General features: G+C 34.0%; 1 protein-coding gene across 1 annotated transcript in view; it reads left to right on the top strand.

The window, feature by feature from the left end:
- The window catches only part of LOC133333077 (protein turtle-like), a gene marked incomplete at its 3' end in the record, with an annotated part of 114,062 nt that extends 95,728 nt beyond the window's left edge, over positions 1-18,334 (top strand). The window contains exon 6 of the mRNA XM_061541412.1: positions 18,074-18,334. Within this exon, the coding sequence (XP_061397396.1) occupies positions 18,074-18,334 (261 nt within the window). The remainder of the gene's footprint in view (positions 1-18,073) is intronic.
- Positions 18,335-18,839: the final 505 nt, after the last annotated feature.

The raw sequence follows: 18,839 nt of genomic DNA, 5'->3' as shown, positions 1-18,839 counted from the left end.
TATATCCTTCGATTTGCACGAAATTTGGCACAGCGTACTGAATTAAGTCTAGAACGAGGTGTGTTGAATTTCGTGATAATCGGTTGAGATTTGGATACAGGTCTCATATATATTTTCGTCCGATTTTCGGTAAATAGTGCACCAAAGTCCCTTTGTATCCTTCGATTTGCACGAATTTTGGCATAGCGTACTGAATTTAGTCTAGAATGATGTTTGCTATGTTTCGTGAAAATCGGTTCAGATTTAGATATAGCTCCCATATATAGTTTCGCCCGATTTTAGGTAAATGGTGCACCAAAGTTCCTGAAATCATTAGATTTGCACGAACTTTGGCATAGCGCACTGAATAAAGTCTAGAATGAGATGTGCAAAGTTTCGTTAAAATCCGGTTCAGATTTAGATATAGATCCCATATATAGTTTCGCCCGATTTTATGTAAATAGTGCACCAAAGTCCCTGCAAATTTCTCGATTTTCACGAATTTTGGCATTGCGTACTCAATTAATCCTAAAATGACGTGTGCTAAGTTTCGTTAAAATCGGTTCAGATTTAGATATAGATCCCATATATATTTTGCGTACGATTTTAGGTAAATAGTGGACCAAAGTCCCTATATATTCTTCGATTTGCACGAAATTTGACACAGCATTCTGAATTAAGCCTATAACGACGTGTGTTAAATTTCCTGAAAATCGGTTCAGATTTAGATATAGCTCCCATATATATTTTCGTCCGATTTTAGGTAAACAGTGGACCAAAGTCCCTATATATCCTTCGATTTGCACCTAATTTGGCGCAGCGTACTAAATTAAGTCTGGAGTTATGTGTGTTAAGTTTCGTGAAAATCGGTTCAGAATTAGGTATAGCTCCCATATATATTTCTCTCTTTTATGTAAAAAATCAGTCAAATTTATATATCCTTTGATGTGCACGATATTTGGAAAATGCCTGAGATATTGAGAGGTCTGAGAAATTTATACAGCTAAAACCCTTTCCTCGGGGTCTGCAGAATTTTTTCTATAAAAATCTGCATCAATGTCTAAGATTTTTTTCCAATTTATACAAATCTGTCATCAACTGCTTGCCCTCTATCCTCCTGATTTTCAGAACAATTAATTTGTATAGAAAAAAAATGGTCATCTGTCTCAGAGAATTTTTCCTAAGAATTTTTTTCGATAGAAAAAAAACATCAATTTAGATTTTGTTTTTTAATTTTTTTAACTCCTAGAAATCTAATTTCTCTTCTCCATTTTTTATAACATTTTTATTTAAATTTTCTCGGTGTGGTAAAGATTTGCATGGGACGTAGGCTATATTTTCTTTATAGAGAAACATATATTTTTTGACACGGAAAATTTTGTCTACAAACATATTCTGTTTTAAACCCCCAAGTTAATATTTATTTTCCACATATAACTCCTAATGAAGACCTCCGAAAAATTCTGCGCCCCAAACGATTCCCCTAGCAAATTAACCCCCACAAGACCTTGAGCCATTTATAGTTGCTGATAAATTCCCAAGCAAAAAAGAACAGACACACAAAATAACAAAGTAATCCTTGCGAAAAAAAAACCCCAACCACTCACTTGTTCCAAACAAACTTGCAATACAATAGCCCGCTACTCATATGAATTCAATAGCTCAGTTTACCCCTCCACTATTCTCCATACACCCCCACACACACAAAGTAAATACACGAACTTAGTTTGCCAAAGGCTTTTTGCTGTTTGACGTAAATGTTGCATGAAGAACGAAAGAAAAAAATAACTAACTCTCGTGTTATAAATCAAAATAAGAAGAAGGAGAAACAACTGTTTTCAAAACAACAACAGCGGCAGCACCAATAAAAAACTATTTTTTTTCTAACAATATCAAGTACAGAACTATAACCGTAAAAAAGAGAAAATTATTATATATTATTGTGGAGGCAAAAAAATAAAAACAGAACAAAAAACAACTTCAATGTTGTTTGTGAAAACTTCGATGAACTTCGTAGTACTAATATGTGTGTTTTCATATTTATATTAGCTGCTCAAAATGGGAAGTGGGTTATCAGATAAATTACAAATTAAAAGGAGACTGACGAGAATTTTATGGGAAGTAGTCTCTGGCAATACAGTTTCCACTTGAAATGAAGCCCAGAAAATCATTTCAATGTAAAAAAATAACAATAATCTCACTTTGGGCGCCATTTCTAACTATAGCATAATATGACATTTAAAACAATGTCCAGTCATCCCAATAGAAACGTCCCGGAGAGTCAAGTTAGATCAGGTGTGAAGGTTTGCTTATAGCTTCCTTCGACTGCAATGGTGTTACTGCAATTGGCGGTCAATTAGGAATACTACCTTCCATTTATGCTCTGTTCGCTCAAAGCAATTTGTAAGAAGCGTTCAGAATTGTGTTAAGGCCCGTTACTGATTTTGCAACATGCTAACACACCAGCTCACGTATCGGTGATTCACCGGACTTGGCCCACGATGATTGTTTTCTCTTCCAAACCTCTAACATATGGGGTGCATTCATAATCCTTTAAAGCGGTCGGTACCAACATAGATGGACTATGTTCTTGTTGGTTGTAGGTTAATATGGAATTTTAACAGCAGCCATACCAAACAACACATTTCAGATCAGGAACAATATAATTACTTTGAACTATATTCTTAGACCCATGTTGGGCGTTTATTTTGAAGCATATAAATACGTATTTTTATTCGATCGTTCCGAATTTTTTATACCCTTCAACATTTGGTGTTATTCCGACGTGTGCTACTAGATTGTTTATGCTATATATTATATATAGAGCGGGACCTACATCAAACCTTGGACTTATAATGAAAACTTCCTGCAAAAATGTTTATTACCTTCAAAATTCCAAAAAGACAAAATTACAATCAATTCGAAGTAAAAATACCCAAACTGATGCAGTACGGTTGCTTTGCATAGGTTAAGGACTGTATTTTCAATATTTTGAAGATATGTTTTTTAACCTTCAAGAACCCTTTGAGGCAGGACATTTTTAATGTAAACCTGCGACTAAATATTAACTTCTGCTTAAAAAAATAACTCGAAATAAGGCTTCTTCGTTGGAAAAATGCGATTAAAACCTTAAAAATAACGGAAATTTGCAAAAAAATATGGACGACCTGTATGCATTATTTGTTTTTCTGCAAAAATATATCTCCGACAAATACGGCTATTTCTTTGGGGAAATGAAGCTAACCTTAAAAATGTCAAAAATGAGCTGAAGCTTCATATTTGGGGGCCTAGACAAAACAATGACCTGTAGGGATCATTTTCTGTGCAAATGTGTGCCAACCTCCAAAACCTCGAAATGTCAAATTAAAGCCTTTTCGATTAGAAAATACGCCTGAAACCATCATAACATCGAAAAAGGGTCAGAATCATTTCATAATTAATCACAACTCTTTCCGGTGGATAAATGCGGTCAAAACCTCTAAAATGCCGAAAATTAGGCCTTAAATTACTTCTTAAATCAGAAGTTGTTCAGATTCCTTTGTGATGTTCGGCTTACAATAGAGGCCTCTACAGCAACTAGGTAACCATATAATAATAAGGCTATAGATCAATCCCATTTCCTAAATATTATCTGATCATCACCAAAATTTGTAGGTGTCGCCCTTGACTAAACCGTGAACTTCTTTCATATTTCTATAGCGATCCGCGCAACATCAATTTCAATTTCTAATCTGGTAATGGAAATATTTATCATATCAAAATAGGTAGACACCTGTGTGATTCCCACATCGGAGTACACATAATTGGTATAAATTTAAAAATCAACAACTCCTCTTGGATATACTATAAACTGCTCGGATATATGTCCTCCAGGAGTAAATATATACGCCATAGAATGCAAATTTTTTCGCACAGAAATCTGGGTCCATTTTACCCGCTAAATATTGACCGATTTTCATCAAAACCGTCTTGCTAATTCTGTGAGCAGATCCCTTTCTCTGTGTAAAATTTCGTGATGTTCGGGTAATAATTGTGGCTTCTAGATCGACTAAAAACATTTCATATTTCATATTAACCGAATATTACCAAAAAAAAATAGGGTCTTCATTGGTCAGAATCAGTCCTTCATGCTAAATTTCGTGAAGATTGGCCCATAACTATTGCCTTTATCGTGTTTACAAATCATAATTGACAGTTGGACGGACACACATGGCCAGATAGACTCAGCTAGTTGATATATTACGATCAGTAAACCAAAATTTGGGTCTAGTACATAGACATTGATGTGTAGACTATTAAAATTGTGGTAGGACCTTCAACACTGAAATACAAATAATGGATATACAAAAATGTGATTCGATTGTAATAATTTTTGTGGTAGAATGATTTGACAAACACAAAGAACTTAAAATGCATAATTAGAACCAATTCGGTAGCCAAACGTCCCAAAATCCCTAAACTGATGCCAATTTATATGGGGGCTACGCCGACACTTGGACCAAGGAGGATTTTTTGCTCAATGAGAATCAAAAATTACAGTCAATTGGTTGTAACCCCCACCAAATACGACATTTGGGAGGAACTGTAGTATGTGGGATACCCTTAAAATTTATTCTCTACAAAGATAAATAATAGAGTATTGTATACGTATATGTATATTTTTTGATCCATCTGAAAGTCTCAATACGCGCTTCTTTTTTCTGTCTAGTGCTTTTCAAATAAGTCTCCCTGTTGATAAGATGTATCTGAAATAGACAATTTAGAAACAACTGAAGATAGAAGTCCTACATAATGTCCTTTTTGTTATCGAAAACTTGCCTAGAGAACATCGGTAGTCTTGGACATTTAATGATGCGTTGAGGAACTCTATTGAGCGATACCTCTTCCCGTTTTGCTGTTAAATGTTTACAGAATTTGTATTGCTTATGTATGCTCTCAATCTGTGGGGCCTTCTGAAAGGTCGATATCTATAGAAAATCTGGAAATGAAGCCTGTAGAAGGATTACATTGGTCTGTAATGTGTTACAATATCAAAACATACCTCTGATATATCATCTGTATTTCGTTCGGATATTGATTTTTATTCATTTTTGAAGAAAACATCGACATTTGCTTTTAAAATTCCGAAAATTACAAAAAAGTCTAAACAAATGACAAAGCAATTGTTCTGTTTTGTTTTGCCTTCGAGAAATTATTTTGAAGAGAGGAATATTGATTGTTAATATTTCCACCGGTAATCTATAAAATAGTCAATTCATTACCCTCTGCATTACCAGTAACTACTGAATTGGTATGTTATGCCTAGATAACTTTTTCAATCGACAAATGAATCCAATAGTCTATTTTGTGTTCCTTTTTGGAGTATAAAGTAACTAGATCACTAAGTAACTAGCTATATAACTATATAAAAGCAGATAATTCATATTTTTTGAACAACTGGGAAATTATAATCAATGCAGTTGAAAAAACCTGACGAAAATTTCCAAAATCCCTAATATTTGGAGGTGTTTTAAAACCGATATAGAATTTTATTTTGTTTAAGAATATATACTTTATTCGGTCTCCACTGAATATTTCGTTCTACAATTCATTCTGTAATGTATTATTATGGAATATACCACATGTTGGGCGGCACATTTCCGATTTATATCTACAATATCATATTGCATGGTAGTGTATTTGTTCCATAGTAACATCAACCAAATCGTGCTTAGATCGACACAGAAGTTTATTATGCTCAAAAACCTATATGCTTTACTGGGTCTCCAGTGAAAATGTCTGTCTAAAATGCATTATTTATAAGTAAATCCCTATAAAACATCATCCGAATGTTGGACACCATATTTCATATCAACGCAATTTTAAAACTCTATATTCCTGCTGAAAACTGCCCGAGGAAAAAAATTACCTTAGAATATATTCCAATAGGCATTGGCCCTGATAAAATTTTTAAGATTCACTTTTTTCAAGTCTAATCCTTTTTTGGATACTCTATGTCTAGAATTTATTTTATATAAGCAAATCTCTAAACTGCGTTAGTCTCAAGTTGGGCGCCATATTTTATATCAAAGCAATTTAATAGCTCTAAATTCCTACTGATATCCACCTTAGAAATAAATCGCCCTAAAATATAATTCAATCCATATTGTTCACTACAGCTCTTAAAGTAAAATTTTTAAGATTTACTTCTTCAGATCACATCTCCAATTATGTTGCGTTTAGAAAAATTCTATTAATGAACCACCACTGATTCACACACCCCCTCCTAATTCCATGTATTGTTTACAAAAATACCACATGTTGGGCGCCACGCTTCCTATCAAAACAGATGATTGTAATGGTTTCATAGCAACATCCGAAAAAAATGTTACTTATGTCCTTTTCCAATTCACCCATATTATTTACATTACCATGCTAACAGCCTTAAATTGTGAATATTAATGCTTATCCCTAGTAACAAAAAACACACACACGCGTACGCAACTAAATCAAAAGCTCACCCCCTACATATAGGTATAGAAAAATACATACATATATTAACTCTGTATGTATGTGTTTGTGCGCGCTTGTTTGTAATTGTGTGGAGACCTTTAACAAACATGAGGAGTTAAGCTTAATTTTCTTTGTGGTTCGAAAAAAACAAACTTTGTTTCATAACACTAGATAGAGAGAGAGAAGAGTGGAGGGAAGTGGGCCAGAGTTGAGGCCAATGTTACAAGTCACTTAGAGTTGCTATGTTTGCATGTGTGTGTATGTTTTCTTTGGTTTGTTCCCCTAATCCCTGCCATACATAAATAATGTAGCCCTTTTTGGTTGCTGTAGTTGTTTTTGTTGGGCGCGAATATCACTAAAAAAGCCCCCCTCTAACTAATACTGATGCATTATACAAACAAAATTAGTTAAGCGCAAAATATGCACGTAACGAGCAAACGAATGAATAAACGAGCGAGCAAACAAGCCAACGACAGAACGGAAGTTACATGAATTTTGATGGGCCAATCTGTGCTAAGCATATCAAACACATTTTTACCATAAATACACAAACATACACACACATATATGTGTGTGTGTCTATAGCTAACTGTGTATGTCTATGTGTGTGCGACACACATTCAAATATAAATAAGACTATTAGTTGTGGCGGCTTTATGCAAAGCAATGACATTAAGCGCATTTATATTGGTATGTGTATGTTGGCATGTATGTTTGTTTGTATGTGTGTCGGTTGTTTCTATATCATACCATATATATTAGGATAACCTTTTGGGGTAATATTTCACACATGAAAAAGCTAAATTTGCTTAAACTCGCTCTCACACCAACAAACAACTGACAAATCCCACTAATAGCAAACAACAACAGCAGTAGCAGAACCAACAACAACGCCAATTCTTTACATAAACCTATTTATAATTTAAAACATTTTCTGACAGAAATTGTTTGTTTTGTGCTGTTATGGCATTTGCTTTGTGCTCTAATTTATTTTTACCATTTGTACGAAACACGCTGTGCGATTGAGTGTGTAGCGTGAGCCTGTCATTCGTGTCTTATAATGATTTTGTTATTTGTTGTGGGATGGGCATTACATCAGCTGCTGCTAATGCCGGAAACGGAGGCATACTTTATATACATAATACAAATAACTGTCAAAAAATTCAAGCAACAGCCTGAAGATTATTTTCAAAATGTGTATATTTTTATACTTCCTGTTTGTGTTGTTTTGCTAATTTAATGTGCTTAACTTAAATTCAAAGAGAGAGAGAGAGAGAGAGGTGGAAAGGGTAAAAGAGGCTGTAGAGGCATTTGTTGTTTATAAATTATATGTTTAAAAAATTAGCAAGGGTCAAGACTTTTCCCTCCTCTTTAATAAAATCTAAAATGAAACGCTCTGAAACGCAAAAAAAAAATATTTAAAAAAAATCTATTAATTTACAAATTCGGAAGGTGCCAGGAAACTTTAAATGAATGTTAAATTTCCAACTCTAATACAAAATAATTTGGTTGTAAGCTTAGGACTATATGCAAGTTTGAAACACATATGATTCATCAATCGATTTATAAAATGTGGACGTTTTAATCCAACAGTTAGCAATCTGTGGTGTACCAGTGACTTTGATGACTTTACCGACGAAATGAATTTAGGTTTGGATGAAATATTTCGAAGGTTATTATGCGTGCCACCATACCAGGCGGATATTGCCAATTCGACTCCAAATTTTCTGAAATGGATTTGGTCAAAAGAAATTTGGAATCTAAAATCAATATTTCGATTAGGCACATTTTATTGTACCAAATTGTATAAACCCCCTTTAGAGTTACGGCTGATGGTAACTTATTCAGTTGTTAGCTTTAATAATTTTACAGGAAGACTTAATTTATTGGTCAATAAATTATTCTATACAAAATACATTAAACGTTAGCCCCACGATAGGCGCCAGATTTAATATTTAATCAGTATGTATATTGCCTTCAATTTGTTGGAATCGGAGACAAAGTGATTATACCATACAACCTTAATCACACGATGGACAAAATGTTGTTAAGACTTAAGCGACAATTATAAATACAACATGAGAAACCCACTACAAAACGTTAGCCCAACATTGGGAACCGCATTTCACATTAAAAAACGGAAGCTATGTGATCCTTTTTGAAACTAAATATTAAACAAATATTTTGAACACCAAACTGTTTCCGCTGTTTCTTCAAAAATATTATTTAAAATTCATTTGGAGGACGTCAATATTCTTTATAAATTCCCTTCCGTTACAAAGACATAAGAAATCAGAATATGGAAATTAATCGATGCATGCACTCCAACTCTACCGCTTTGGCAAAAATGACGTTAAGGCCATTACATCGGTAGGGGTCGTGAAATTAATGCATGTATTTTGTTTCTAATTTGAGTAAATTAAATACTAAATTACAACTAATTAATTGCAAAAAAATAAATTACAATTAATTAATTTACTTATATACATTTTGGATCTCTCGTGGATTCGACATGAATCCGAAATACCAAATAACAGCCACTTTCTTACGAAAAACAAACCTTCGTTAAGTTCGAACAAATCAGAAATTGGTACCTCCAAGGCAATACGAGTTTTGAAACTCCCTGAATCCGAAACACCAAATTACAGCTACTTTAGTGAAAACATGTGAAAACGTCTTTAAGTTCGACCGAGCCGAATTATTTATGTCCTCAAAATTTTAATATGGACTATGTTATGGTGTTATGTGATAGTAGGTTGTTCATGACCTGTTTCAAATTACTGACACCCTACTTGCAAAATTTAACGGGACTTTTTAAATTTATGTTTTATTTGCCAGGAATCCGACATATCAAATTATTGCCACTTCCATGAGAAAATTTGGCTAAAAATTTTTCAATATCGAAAAAGAATCGAAGCTTATATGTTTGGTTATATCAAAGCTTAGACCTATATATGCAATGCACAGATTTGCCTATATGACAGCCTTCCAAAACCATTACTACCAAATTGCAGCCCCATCGTTGGAAATGTGTCTAAAGTCTTCAAAATATCAGAAACGGGATGGCACCGTTCTTTTGTAAAATCAAATTGATCATTTTTGTTAACAAGATACCCCATAAGAAATTGGTAAATTAAATTAGAGCGAATTCAGTTGACAAACATGCCCAAAAAAATCGAATAGGGAGGGTTGCCATTAGATGGGGGCTACCTGAAACATGAAATTGCTCCCAAATGACCGATCTTTGGGTTGTAGTGTTATATGGGGGCTTCCCTAAAATGTGAACCTATATCGATAATTTTAGTAGGAGGTTTTACTACCATACCATAACCCAAAATAATAAATTAAGTAGAAACATGTGCCCAAACCCATCAAAATACAGAATATAGGGATTTTGATAAACCATTATATGGGGGCTATCCCGAAACATATATAAGAAGGCAAATTTGTTAGAAAAGGTAAATCAAAAATACCAAATTACAACTGATTCTGTTGAAAAACATCTAAACACCCAAAATACCGAAAAATGAGAGCTACCCTAAAAAGTTGACCAATATTGACAATTTCCGATAGGAAGATTTGACACCCAATATTCGGATTAAAAATCTCCACAATACCGAATATTTGGGGATACCGTTACATGGGGGCTATACCAAAACGTTGGCTGATATACCTTATTTCCAATGCCAACTATTCTAGGAGTATAGCAATGCCAGAGCAAAACTTATATATATATTTATATTATATACAGAAAATTGCAAATTACAGTCCCGTCGGTAGAAAACCTTCAAAATGGATTACACTCCAATAACTCAAAATGCCAGATAACAGTCCGATTTATGGAAAATTGTGTCAGAAACTTTCAAAATACAAAAAATATGTATGTCAGCCTCCAAAACCCCGAAATGTCAAATTACAACTAGGGATACGTAGTCGAGCGCAATTTTTTGACTTTTCGATCTTTGCCTTTGACTAAAAAGTCGACTTTTCGATCTTTCGATTTTGTCAAAACTGTTCAAAATCGACTTTCGTCTTTTACTGACTTCTGCAAAATCGACTAAAAATTTGATTTTTTTTATATAAACTATTGTGAACAGATAATGGATATATTGATCATTTTTTGAATAGATATGTCACCATCTGAAAACCAGAATTCACATCTACAGACCTTTCTGTCGAAAATTCGAATAATACCTTAAAATACACAAAAATTGGGATTACCATTTTATGGGGGCTATAGCATTTTCAATATAAAACATCCTAGTTATATGTTTAATATTGCGAGCTCTCTTGTGATTATAAGATATCTTATATTATAAGAATATTTCAGGGAGTTTCAATCACGATGAAAAATTTAATAAACTTTCCTCCCTACGGTATAAAAATCCTTTAATATTGTTTAGGTCTAAACTAATTTCTTTTTTGGTACCTACAGTGGCCAATATTGTGCCTTCTCTCTTTCCGAAAACGAACAGGCGAGAAGAATAAAATAATGTGTCTGAAATATTACACAATGATTTATTCGGAAGGCTTCAAAATAAGTTATGCGTTTCGGGTTGAAGCTCAATAATGGTCCATGAGTTTTAAGATGTCGGATAATCATCCAAAATAATGCGTCATACGCAACTTATGTGGAGTCTATAAAGTCAACAAAATCCTAAAGCATTTGAATATTTCATATGGAAGGAACTTCTTTACAAACACTAAAATTAAAAAATAAGCTTTGGATTTTAAGTTATCAAACAAACTTTATAATATTAACAATAGATTTACATATTGCCCGTTTTTGCACTAATTCTATAAATTTGTAATAAAAAAACTCTTAACTTTAATGAAAGTTCATTATGTTAAGAAAAAAATTTAACGAATTGGATAAAAACTAATTTATATTTGATAATCACATTATTTGAAAGAAAAACAAAACTAAAAACAATACAGCCATTAAATAATTCCATTGAACAGATACCAAGAAACGAGTACGCACACACACACATGTACTCTTTACCTATACAAAGTTATCACATTAAATTAACGTTCTACTATGTAAGGATAATTTTATGACTACAAGCAGGACGAAGAAAACAAAACGAGAATGAAACACATGTTTCCTGTTCACAACAATGAGACAACTTAGCTCAGCCACTTATTGTGTGTGTGTGTAGATGGATGTGAGTGCGTGTATGTCTGTATGTATTATCACCAAGGATCTCTCACTTACGTTTATGGGAAGTGAAAGTATGTTGTTGTTTTTGTTGTTAGCTTACACATATACATACATTGTTGTGATACATTGTTTTTCGTTTGTAACACTCTTGCATTCTCTCTCCCACCTCTTCCCCACCGAGAAACAATAGACAAAATCCAAATGACAAAACAACAACGGCAACAAAAACACAAAATGGAAAGTTTTCCTTTTGTTTCATTATATAAATTTTGCAGCTGAGTTAAACGCAAAGTTAAAAGGGGGGTAATCGCTCTTAAATAGCAGCAACGGCAGCAACAACAATAAAGGAAAATTTGATAAAAATTTCCGCATAACAACAATGACACAACAATGTTGTATTACCTTTTGTTGTTGGTGGTGGTGTTTGCTGCTGCTGTTGCAGCTATTTTGTGAAACTAAAGAACATAGTTGCTGCTGTTAAAGTTGACGTTTTTTGTCATAAATTGTTGAGCCATTATGCATCATCATTTGGTATTTTCGTCGTTGTCATCTTCTTCTTGTTCTCCGTGTTCAGTATTTTGTTTTTGTGTAAAACTACTACATAAAGAGATAATCCCATTTGATTTCCTCTTGTGCCACACAGGGCACCATTTGTACAACAGATAAAAAAGAAGAATGTTTCTTCTATTTCCCCAAACAACATATGTTGCAGTAATTTATATAATCTTTTTGTAAAAAAGCGCACACACATTTAGGTAGGAGATACATGAAAAACTAGAACAAAAATACTGCAATTTTCTATAAGGATAACTAATATAAAATTGAAGAAAAAACTCAAACGTTTGGTTCTGTGTGTGTGTGTGATTGTGCTCTTTAATTCATATTTGATTTAATGGTTATATGAAACGGCAATTACTTTGCAAAAATTCAGAATGTTGCAAGGGGACGTAAATTACACTATGTAACAAAATTTAGATCAATTTCTGGCCATTATAGGGATCGATTATGATCAGAACATCACAGAAAAAGTTGGTTTTTTATTTTTATACCCTTCACCACACTGTGGTACCGGGTATTGTGCATATGTTTGTAACAGGCAAAAGGAAACGAAATAGACACATGGTTCCTTTTGAGAATATGTATAGAATCACTTTCTGAGTCGATATATGCATGTCCGTCCGCCTGTCTGTCTGTTTGTTTGTCCGACTGTAGATGTTAAATTGTAAACAAAGTACAGGTCGTAGTTATGATCCGATGTGGATGAAATTTGGCACCAGTCACTTATTTGGCCCAAGGACGAACCGTATTGAAATTGGGAAAAATCGGTTCAGATTTAGATATAGCTCCCATATATATTTTCGTCCAATTTTTTTGGCATAGTATACTGAATTGGGTGCAGCATGATGTGCGCCAAGTTTCGAGAAAATCGGTTCAGATTTAGATATAGCTTCCATATATAGTTTCGTCCGATTTAAGGTAAATTGTGTATCAAAGTCGCTATATATCATTTGATTTGCACGAAATTTGCCACAGTGTACTTAATTAGGTCCAGCATGATGTGTGCCAAGTTTCGAGATTATCGTATAAGATTTAGATATATCTCCCATATATAGTTTCGTCCGATTTAAGATAAATGGTGCAGTCCCTATATATCATTCGATTTGCATGAAATTTGGCATAGAGTACTGAATTAGGCCCAGAATGATGTGTGCTAAGTTTCGTAAAAATCGGTTCAGATTTAGATATAGCTTCCATGTATAGTTTTGTCTGATTTTATGTAAATGGTCAGATTCCATATATATTTTCGTCCGTTTTAAGGTAAATAGGTCTCCAAGGTCCTTATATATCTATCGATTTTCACGAAATTTGGCATAGGGTACTGAATGGGGTCCAGAATGATGTGTGCTAAGTTTCGTGAAAATCGGTTCATATTTAGATATAACTCGAATATATATTTTTGTCTGATGTAATGCATATTGTGGACTAAAGACCCAAAGATTGGCCGACCCGCACACAATTTTGTACAATGAACTGAAGCTATAACTATAACCTTTCGTTTGTCAAGTTTTCTTGAAATTGGTTCAGATTTACATATAAGTAAATGGTGCACTAAAGACCCATAGCTAGGCCGATTGGCAAAACGTACTGAAATTAATATAAATTAATCTAGCTTATTATTATAACTAATCATAGCTTCCATATATAATTTCGACCTATTCATGTTGCAGAATGGCATGTGTAAGGACTGATGTTAGTTGGTTTACTTATAGATTTAGATCGCATTTTTAATTTCATGTCAATGTTCCGAAAAGACGGTAGCATTAAAGTTATATAAGTCGAATATTCCCTAAATGGCGAAGGGTTGCATATAGTCGGCCCAGTCCGACTTTACTACTTTCCTTACTGGTTATTAAATAACTTAAATTTGTTTAGACTCACAGTCGTTGGTTCAACTCGCGTCGATCTTTTGCGCAGTATTTCCAATTTGTTTTTCACTTGCTTGTTCTATCTAATTCGTGGTCTTCCCCTTCTGCGTGAACCCTTAGATGGGCCCCTTTTATATTCCTTATGAGCTGGGGCATCTTTATCCATTCGCATAACACGACCTAGCCAACGTAGTCGCTGCAGCTCGATACGTCAGACAATACCGAGAATAGATAGTAAAGCTCATGATTCATTTGACGGCAATATACACCGTCAACGCTGATCGGCCATAGGTGTTTCAGAGAAATTTTCTCTCAAACACTCCAAGACCTGTCTCATCTGCTTGCGTAAGTACTCATGCTTCAGATCCATACACCAGCACATGTATTATCAGCGTTTTGTAGAGTATGAGTTTGGTCTGGCGGGAGCTGGCCTTGTTTTTAAACTACCTACATCTTCTCCGGATTTCAAAACTGGTGTCATTAGTTTTATGTATGGCGGTACCAAGGTATATAAAATCTTTGACTACCTCGAATATGTAGTTTTCAAGTTCCCCAGTTGGTACGAGTTTTGCGAGTTGATACCATCAGCTTGGTCTTCTCGCCATTTACTGTCAGACCCAATTTGGCAGACTACTCAATTTGTTCAAAGTGAACTGTTACCGCTCGCAATGTTCGACCCATTATATTATACAGAATGCTATTTCTGTTCACATTTGCCTCTCGTATGACCTTTTCCTTGTTCGATATAAAAGGGCTACGAGAGGTCCTTTTCGAATTTAACTATTAATCTTGTGCCAGTTAAAGTTATACTGCATAGCCGTATTATTGTGGCAGGAATGCCGAACGCAGATATGGCTTTAAAAACTCTGAACGGATAAGGCTGTCGAAGGCGGCTTTATAGTCGACGAATATGTGGGTCTTTACCAGGATTTGGCGCAGAGTGAAAATCTGATCAATGGTGGATTTGCGAAGTCTGAAGCCGCATTGGTATGGTCCAATAATGTCATTGACCATTGTCTTCAGTCGTTCACACAGCACTCTGGATAGCACTTTATATGCGATGGGAAGGAGACTTATTCTTACATAGTTGGCACATATCGTCTGGTATATTTTCTGTGCAAGGGACACAGGATGCTGAGGTTCCAATCATTGGACCCGCATTCCTGCTCCGCTTACTCCTTAAAATTTCTCCCTTCGGAAAGTATGTTCAACTTATTTCTGATAAATAATTTGAAATGTAGTGGATTTTATGAAGCATTTGGAAAGAAACTTATCTGAAGCAAACATTTTGTAAAAAAATATAAGATAAAAAGATTTCTTAGATGAATTATAACATTCACGGTATACCCTCAACATTAATATTAATATGTGGATATACAATGAAAATGTGTCTCGACGATATGACGATTTATGTCCAGATGTTTCTTTGACCCAAATTCATTTCAGACAATAAGGAATCGCATAAGAAGTGTCATTCCGTTTGTCTGTTTCTCTAGTGCATGACATCTGTCGAAATGCGTAACTATTTTTATCCAAATTTTGCATATCGTAATATTTCTTCCAAAATGTAAACAAACGCAAAATTTGATGGATTTGTATTCGTTTTTATGCAAACTTAAGACAGCGTACCAAATGCCATGTTGGGTATGTGGGCCAATGGGTCCACATCTTGTGATACCTCTCAAACAATGTGTCAAAATTTTACAAATCGAAATAGTACAAATTCGGCTCCTAGGAGAAAACTCACGCAATGACAGGATCTTGAATAAACCGAAAAATACGTGAAACCAAGATTATATATATGCTCAAAATATCTACCATTATATGGGACTATAATAAAGTCGACAGTGATATTTTTTGGCAGTGAAGTTTGACAGCTCATGAGACTACAAAACACCAAACTAGTAATTCGGTAGAAAAACTTGTCCAAAATGTGCTATACAATGAGAGGTTTAAAAACGTGTACAAAATACTCGAAATATCGAATACTGGGGTTTCAGTTATATTTTTGGTATGAATATGTGTTATTCAATAAGAATCGAAAAATCGAATCGAACCAAAAATTACAGCCAATCCCCAAAATACCGAATATTGGGGGGTAACGTTATATACCCCATTGGGCCCAATTCAACAATTTATTTACAGATATGTATTATTCACGCAAAATACTAAATTACAGGCAATTCGGTTGGAAAATGTTTCAAAAATCCACAGAATACCAAATATAGAGGGCCTCCGGTGGGGCCTCCGATGAACATTTCGGGATGTTGCGAACGGAATGAAAAAATTTATATACCCTCGACCTTATGGTCGAACTTTTATATGGTGACTAGTATATATAATTTTTTCTGTTAGCCTCCAAAACCCAGAAATTACAACCTTGTTTGTGTATAGCTAAATTCATGGTTTTAGGCCCATTTTATTAATCAGCACATAGCAATTTTTGACAATCATACAAATTTCCCGAAAAGGCTTTTAATTAATTGGGGTTCATGATTGGTAAAAAATCTAATTTGCAAAAAAAAAAAAAATCAAAATAAATCTATGTTTTGACATGGCCTCATCCTGAAACTTTTTATGCTCCTTAACTCATATCCGACAGAAGTGATTTTTTTTTTATATTTTGGGTTCTTGGTATGTGAAAAAATTGACTGTAGTAGAAATATTTTCATATTCCGTTGCTAGTGCCGGATTCTAAGTAGAATATTGATACAAATTATAAAATATACTAGTCTGGAATAAACGCTCGTGTAAGAAACTCTTACTCTTTCTATATGAGATTTATTTTTGTCTACTTATTCTGATTCTCTTATATATAAAATATGTTTTTGTTGGTCTATTGTCAAAATTCCAAAATTAAAAAAAAACTTAAATCGGTTGTAAAATTGATTGGCTTCTGAATAAAATTCCTGGTTGTTGTTGAATATCAAATAAACCAAAAATACTCCCTTTAACTCCTTTAAAATATCATTGAATTTAATTTAATTCTCATTTCAATATCAGACAATGCAATTAAGCGAATTTATTTTGCCATTTCATTTAATGACAAATAAAAACGACAAAAAATGAATACCAAATTTCGTAACGAAATTCTAATTCAATTTTCTCTTATATTTTTGTTCTTCTATTTCTTTTAATATTTTTATTCCCAATGAAAAAAAAAACGAAAAACTACAACAAAAATATTCCCCCCTTTACCCACAAAATCGAAAACGACCAACCAATCAACTAACCTAACAACCAATAAACGCTTCAAATTTTGCACCGAACGAAACAATTTTCAATTATATAACAATGGTGAAATAAAAAAACCAATAAACTAAAATTGTAATTCTTGTGAAATACACACGAAAAAAAAATAACTACAACTTCAAATGGTTGGGGGAAAAAATTACAACAACACCTTGACATATTCAACCAACCAAAAAACAAACAAAAACTAAAAACTCAACTGGCAACAATGCTTAAATCGTTTTGAAAAAAACACACAAAATTGTTTTTGCTTACATCTTGGTTTTTTGGAAACAAAAATCACCTTTATATCCTTGGGAAAAACACGATGGGGTTGTTGCAAATATTGGCGCATTGCTTGGGCACAATCAAACCGCTTGATGCCAACCAACGAACCAAACAAACAACAACAACATCATGCTGCGGGTGGGGAAACAATTTTCACAATGGAAAAACAATAAACCTTTTTGCAACTACGATGGCGGTGTAACAATCACCATCCTTCTCCAAACCAACCGACCAAACGTCAACAACCCCATGGCGAAAAAAATAAAAATACCTTCACATTTCGTCGTCGACATCGTCCTTCTAACATTGTAATGAAATGTTCGTTACAATTTTGTAACAAATTTTTTTGTTATTTTTCTGTTTCACGGGGCTCTTGTGTATTTCCCCAAAAAATACCCCCCAAAAAATCAACAAATAACAACACCAACAAAAACAAAAAATTTTGGGAAACAAAATATAAACGTTGAACGTTTATAAAACTATAAACTGGCAGCCGGATAACGGAAATGCTAAAAACATAAAAACCACCAACATCGAACAACGACAAGAAAAACAACTCCAACCAAAATCCAACAAGAGCGCTGGTGGTTCAAATGTTAAGTCCACCGCCATCTCCACAACTGCTGCGAGCATCGTTCCCCCGGCAACTCAGGCTCCGGCTTCGGTGAACAGTCAAAAAAACAAGAAAACCAAAACCAACACGGCCCGGAAACTTCTAAAAGCCAATGATAAGAAAAGTAGAATTTTTATAAAAGTAAGTTTTGTATATTTTTTTTCAGTTCAGTTTAGTTACGTTTTCGGTTTCAAATTTTTTCTCTACTTATTTCTTGTTCTACTTTCATTTCTTGTTTTGTGCTCTGCAATTGGCCCCCGTTGGGGTTATTATTGCGTAGGTTAACGTTTTTTGAAAGTTTTAACATTTCGTTAACGCTCGCACGTTCGCCAAAATTTCATCGCCACCAGAAAGGAAGAAGAAGAAAAATAACAATATCATTGAGCTAAACATTGTTCGTTCGTTTTCATGAAAGAAACTAACACACACACTCTGACATATATTCTCAATTGTCATATATATATGAGGGAGGACGAGGTCACCTTATTCGTATCCCAAATAAAATAAAAAGTCCATATTAAATACTAATATCATTCTAAAATTTTATAATTTGCTTTCGAATTGGTTTTCACAGGAAAGCAAGCATGAATGCCATTCCGCTTCATAGTAGCAATATTTGCTGGAAATTCAGCAATCATCACTTCTT

This window comes from Musca vetustissima, unplaced genomic scaffold (genome assembly GCF_032173495.1).
Source record: "Musca vetustissima isolate MV318-11 ecotype Yass unplaced genomic scaffold, APGP_CSIRO_Mvet_v1 utg38036, whole genome shotgun sequence".
Lineage (NCBI taxonomy): Eukaryota > Metazoa > Arthropoda > Insecta > Diptera > Muscidae > Musca > Musca vetustissima.
Note: the sequence above shows the minus strand (reverse complement) of the source record. Positions and strands in the feature narration are given on the sequence as shown.